The 6,638-nt window shown below is 30.1% G+C and overlaps 1 protein-coding gene across 2 annotated transcripts; it reads right to left on the bottom strand.

Annotated features, from left to right (window-relative positions):
- Positions 1 to 1,526: 1,526 nt before the first annotated feature.
- On the bottom strand, positions 1,527 to 6,029 carry LOC127075038 (probable transcription factor KAN2). Of its 2 annotated transcripts, none has more exons than XM_051016487.1 (6): positions 5,099 to 6,029; positions 4,925 to 5,001; positions 4,065 to 4,107; positions 3,819 to 3,987; positions 2,789 to 2,846; positions 1,527 to 2,097 (listed from the first exon to the last, which is right to left on the bottom strand). In XM_051016487.1, the coding sequence occupies exons 1-6, from the start codon at positions 5,655 to 5,657 to the stop codon at positions 1,975 to 1,977; spliced, it is 1,029 nt and encodes a 342-aa protein (XP_050872444.1). In that variant the 5' UTR covers positions 5,658 to 6,029; the 3' UTR covers positions 1,527 to 1,974. The 2 variants fall into 2 exon arrangements, with proteins under 2 accessions (XP_050872444.1, XP_050872443.1); XM_051016486.1 differs by having other exon boundaries at positions 2,789 to 2,852; positions 5,099 to 6,025.
- Between the last annotated feature and the right edge of the window lie 609 nt (positions 6,030 to 6,638).

Raw genomic sequence — 6,638 nt, 5'->3', positions numbered from 1 at the left:
AGTAACACGTTCATCATCACTAACATCAACACAACCTTTTTGTTTATGCTTACTCGTATTGCCTTTGATCTCCCTTTTCCAAAGAAAACAATTCTTCTGTATGTTCTATGACAATAACGACACTCCACATTCTTGTAGTGACCATTGACTTGCTCATGCTATTATCTCTACCACCATTCCTTTCCTTTTTCCGACTTCTCCCAGTACTCTAGTAAAGACAACAATAAAAATAGTCCCAAAAGCCCATCATCAAACTTAATACCAACTTTTGATATCTGATCAAATAGCCCTTAAAAATCACTTATACTTAAAACTTATGAATCTATTCAACAAGAGAAATTTATTATTTTTTAATTTAGTGACATACAAGAACTCTATCTTCTCTCACAAAGTTTTTGTAACTGTCTCGTTATCAATATGATTATAATCAATATCTTCCATATATTGTCGAATGAAACCACATATTTGTCTCATTAACTTGTTGATGTTTAAATTCTCCGACTTTTTAGAACAAAAACATAGGAAGGTGCATTTTCTTCACAAATAAAAAACCCTTCATCTTTTTCAATCATAAATGATTATCAGTGTCATTCAAGCTCGCATCTCTCTATATTCATAGTTACGTCCGTCATTCAAGTCAAATCAACCTTTAACCAAGATCTCTAATACCACTCTAATTAAAATGAACACAAAATCACAATAAAATACTATACACAAGAAATATAAAATTCATAATTTGCAAGAACTTTTGAGGAGTAACATAAATATGTGGCAGCAAATATAGCAATTGAAAGCGAATAAAAAACAAAAAAATCTTTAGTGTAAAAAATCCCCTAAAGTAAGGGTAAAAGTAACAAGTCGTCCAAAAAAATAGTTTCAATATAATAAAAAAAATACAAGAGAGTATCAAAATAATGCACAAATAGTACAAACAACCAAACAAAACAACAAAGTAGATAAAAAATCCCCTAAAAAACCTAATACTTAGCATCTTTGCTCATACCTTATTTCGATAATCTGAATAAAAATATTATAGCATTGTGTTTCATGAACCCTCAGTCCAAAAATTAGTCCGAACCAACATTTAAGAAATCCAAAATTCCTTTTTTTTTTAAAGTTTGTTTGTAAAAATTAAGAATGAGTTTTCTCACTTTTTTTTTCACTAATAATTGTGTTTTTTTTTTAATTTATTTTTTCCTATAAGTTCTAACCCTGTCATAACCATCTCCTCTTCTTAAGAACAGCTAATATGTTTGAATCTTTTTCAAAGGAAATCCAATACCTAACACAAACCCATCCTCTTATCTCATTGTGGTCTCTAGTTGAATTGAAATCACCAAACATACACCAAGAATCCATCAAACAATTTTTTCACATGGTACATATACATTCAAAATCACAATTTTAACTTCCTTATGCCCCCACTCAAGAGTCACTCCCACAAATCCTTGTCCTTGAAATAAGCCAATGAGAATTTCTTAATAAGTAGAAAGTTAGTTATTTTTATTTATAATGATAGCCGTATAAACATTAAAAAAGAAAACATTACTAATAAACATGAAGTTCTAACTCCATTACAATTACCAAAGATATCACTTAAAATAAAGATATCAAAAGCTGTCTCTTATGCCTAATAATTTATCTCTTAGATTGCAAGACATACAAATAACACTAGATTTCATATATTAAGAAATTCTAATATATATTCATTCTGATCATCTCACAAGAACTTTGTTTTGGATGGACATGCTTTTCTTTCTCACCTCTTCTTTGTTGCTTTATGCCTTTTTTTGTCTCCCTTTGTCTTTCTTTAACTACTTTTACTTTTTAAATTTTCTTTTTCTCCTCTTCCGTTTTCTTTTAGCTTTCTTTTTCTCTGATTTTCTTTGCATGAACTTGATTCTTATTCCAGCAATCTACCTAGCTCTTGCAGTTTTTGAGACTTCAAAATGATTTTTGCTCATAAGAGAGACATCAAAATGACCTGCCCAATGTGAATTCCAGATTTGGATTCTTGAGACTTGTTCCTGAAATGTTTGAGGAAGAGCTTCCATCTGATGAATTTCTTTCATTGCTTAGACACTTTGGATCCATTCCCTTTGTAAAACAAAACAAAAGCCAATGATTATAACTGCAAGCCACATGATAGATATCCTAAAGTTTTATATATTTCGTCCCTCTAAGCCGTCTTAAGTTTTCGCAGATTCCATATGTTAGCTTAGTTTAAATGTGGCAAATCAAATATGGGATCCTAATTTGTCATGGTATAACCGTGACAACTCTTTAATGAGACCATTTCAGACACATTTTAATCATATCGAGTTTTAAATTATGCGATAACTCATCTTATACGCCCTCAAAGATGGTCTAGCATGCATAAATTCTTGGTTACATTTTAATGACACTAAGTCAAATGCTTATAGGTTTAGATTTCTTGTATCTTTTGAAGTAGGCCATCATTCATTAAAGCTTTGTACTTTTTCCATCAAAATTAGTTTTTTTAGCCTTGTAATTAGCAAATGTAAAAAAGGTACGTTGGTCCACCAATTTGAATATGTGAAGGACAAAGCAGCAAGCTTTTGAAAATTATTTCCTTTTTCTCTCTGTATAATTTCCATGATTGGATGAAAAAGTAATCAAATAAACCAGTGTTTCAAGTAGGTATAGATCTTGCTATAAAAAACTCAATGGTGAATTCTTATCATTTTTTTGACATCCATATTAAAAACATCATTGTCTAAAGATAATACTTGAAAAATGAAGGAGGCATTGAGTAATATTCACAAACCTCAAGACAAGGCAAGTTTCCAACTGAGTCTACTGGCTTACCATGCAACCAAGCTTCCCTGTTACTACCAAACACATGAGAGAATATTTCCCATTAGTGGAAACCATTCATTCTGACCAAAGAAAGCAATCTTTTACTGTCTTATTTATAGACCCTTTTACTTATTCTGTTCATTCAAATAAAGTTTTATCCCACCCATGTGACATTGCATCTCTCTCTATTATATATATATATATATATATATATATATATATATATATATATATATATATATATATATATATATATATATATATATATTAATTATGAAGTACAGATTCGGTAACCGGATAAGACATTGTTACTGACGCGTCGACACTAATAATAATTTTAATAATGAATAAATTAAACATAATCATAAGTGTCAATGTCGTGTCAGCGTCCGGCACGGACACGGACACGTCTTTTTTCCAGAGATATCGGTGTTACTGAGATTATATATAAGACTTAATTCAGATGCACTTAAAGTAAAGATATTTTATACTCTCATTTGATTTTAAGAGAATATATGTAATGGAAAAGATGTTAATATATTTCAATATTTGGAGGCTCTTTTTGTCTTACCATTCTAACTAGAATTTGATGACACAATAATATTCAATTTAGCACCAAGATTTCTAGCTAGGGTCTACCAAGAAATTAGCTTTAGGACTAAGTTATTCAACTTTGTGCCCCATCTAATAATACCCTTATGAATTAGCCCCCACAAAATCCTAAGGAAAGAGATATACTTACATATCATAATCCTGTTTTTTACTAGCTTTTCTCCCACTAGCTAGTAGCTAATAAAGAATATATTATTACTCTCTCATATCATGGAATTTGGGTGCTTGTGTTTTGAGGACACACAAAGACATAACAAAGTAAACTTGAATCATTTGTTCCTTTTATGAATTTTCGTGCCTATATGTTTGTATATGTAATATGCTCATATGAATAAGACATGCGTCAATTTCTCTGCATATAAAAAGCTACTTTATAACTTTATTACCTTGAAGAAATGCTCCAAAAGCCATGATTTTCTTTATCTTGATTAGTAGTAATAATCTCTCCAGGTAACTTAATCTGTAGATCATTAGACCTTGTTGAAGAGTTTATGTCAATCATGAAGTCTTCAGAAGTATCTCCAGATGAACCATTGTCATATACATCAAATTGTCCTAAACATAAACTATGATTAAGAATAATAATTTTCTTAATTTTCTAACTAATTACAAATTGAACATAAATCACTAACCTGGTGATGCTGCTCTATCAGTAATTTTAACAGTCCTGTACATCTAATAAAAAAATATAGTTCATCATTAACACCAAAAAGCAGTTAATGCATAGTGAGGGTTGAGGTATATGTGGAAGCATTGAAAAATGTGACTAACTATGGTTAAAGCTGAAACATGACAGAGAAGAGATCATTGAGAAATGATGGTGTTTATAGTACTTTCTCATTTTCTTGTGCAAGCAGTAACATAACATAAAAGTAATATATCTAATACATAACGTGGCCAAGACTCATTTTGAATTTCTGAGTCTTTGTCTTACTCCTTTTTAGAAATTGCTATACTGTGTAGTGTACTCTCTCTCTTTTTCTTTCTCAGTCACTTCAATTTTTCTCTTTCAATTTGGGTGGTTCATTCTTCCATGCAAAAAAGCTGTTTTATTACTAGCTTGCAGAAACAGACTCAACAGGTGTCTAATATAAAAGCAATTTTTTGCTAAGGATGTGAAAGACTCTCTGTAAGGAAATTAAATTAATTAACCATTGGAATTTGAAACTTATCCATAAATTAACAACTCCTTGTACTATACTGTATATTTTATTATTATTATAATTCCATTACAGGCACCATTAAAACACGCTATCAGAACCGTACCCTATTCAACCTCACAGTCACAAGGATTAGAAAACCGTCTGCAACAGCAAAAACTATGGTATCGCAAGTTCTAACATCTATACCGACTGAAATCGTAAAAGTTTTTCTGCGAGGCAATCTCACAACTCTACTCAACATATTAACAACATCATAATAATGTAATTATAATTATAACTAAACTATGTTTAGTGATCTATTGCAATGAAGGAGTTGAAGATAATTATACCTGCAAATGAGATTTAACATGTGATAGAGTTAGATCCTTTACATCCATAAGCTCAAGAACTGATTTTGGTGTAGCTCCTAAAAATTCAAAACAAATGCACGTTAATATAAATAATCACAGTGAATTTGCTGAAACTCTAGGTTATACGGTGATTGATTATAGAAAAGCACTTACTTTCATGGCCACCTAAAAGCTCAACGGCATGAACAAAGCGATTATGAAGAGTGGAAGTCCAGCGCATCCTTGGAGCTCTCATGCTACGTTTTGAAGGAAACCGCGGTAAGAATTTTGATCTCATGAAATTTTGAGAATGAAAAGTTGTTGTTGAAATTGAAGAATTAGCAGCAGCATCAAAGGATGGTTGAGAAAACAATGCAACAGAAGGATGAGGAGGAGGATTTTGATAAAGTGGAATTCCTCTTATAGGTTTTAGAAACCCTAGTTCTTCAGTTAGGCTTCTTTGGTAATGGTTTCGGTTTTGATGAAACGGTTGAAAAGAGTTTGTTATAAGATTGTTGAGATTTGAATTTGAAGCAGTAGAAGAAGAAGATAATGGATTTGTGAGAGAAAGATCAAAGGTGTTTGATTTTTTCCAAAATCTCAAATCCATTTCTTCTTCATCTTTATCATCTAAATTTCTTCTCCATTTTGATGATGATGATGATGATGATTGTATGTTGTTTGGAAGACTGATTTCCAATGATAAATCTGGTTGTGCTGGGAATAGCTCCATCCAAACAAAGCACAACTTTATATATTTATATAGGTATATATATAGTTATAACTGCACTTTTTCTTTTTGATCTTCAGTTCTATAAGTTCTTCTAGCTCAATATTGTCCTCTGTTTCACAAACTATATATATATATATAAAGCTAAAGTAAATGACAGTTTGTATGGAAAATAATGGTGGTTGATTAGGGTAGTTATTTAAAAAGTACAGTAAATTTCATTGAGTAGTGGTAGATTATAGGGATTTTGAGATTTAGAAAAGTGAAGAAGAAACAAAGAGAAGGAGAGAGAATACAATGAGTGTGAAATGAATGGTTTGTGTGAGGTATATGTGAGAAAATGACACTTGAGGAAAGAAAGGACTAGTAGCAATTAAGAGAGAGAGTTTTCTCGAGAATTGGTTTTGGACGTTGAAAATTTATTTTTACATGTTTAGTTGCAATTTATTGAAAAACAAAAAAAAACCCATTTGACATATAATTTAATTAAAGGATCAGCTAAGGATTGTTCCGGTAGGATACTATTGTTTATAAAAATTAATTATTTTAATTTTTAATGTATTTAATATAAGTATATTTAGAATATTTTATCACTTTAAACACTTAAAGAGTAAATTTTGATTTTTTTTTCATTTATATATTTATAGATGATTTCACGACATAATAGTAATTTAGAGATTAATTGATATATATTATTAGCGTAAATTTTACATAATCAATCATTTTAAATCATTCATAAATAATATTTTATGTGATTAAAAAAAATCAAACAACTATAAAAATTCAACGGTTAACTAATGTAAAATATATTTAAATTTAACTTAACAGAATCATTACTTTCAGTTTCTTTAAATTTAATATTTGATATTAACGTCAGATTAATTCAAAATGCTCAATTTGAGTATACACAGCAAGATAGTCATTTAAAGCCAAAACAAAATTTCATATGATTGATCCAACAAGAATCGTTAACACTTAGCCAAA

Source organism: Lathyrus oleraceus, chromosome 4 (genome assembly GCF_024323335.1).
Source record: "Lathyrus oleraceus cultivar Zhongwan6 chromosome 4, CAAS_Psat_ZW6_1.0, whole genome shotgun sequence".
Taxonomy (NCBI): Eukaryota; Viridiplantae; Streptophyta; class Magnoliopsida; order Fabales; family Fabaceae; genus Lathyrus; species Lathyrus oleraceus.
This window is presented reverse-complemented; position numbering and strand designations above follow the sequence as displayed.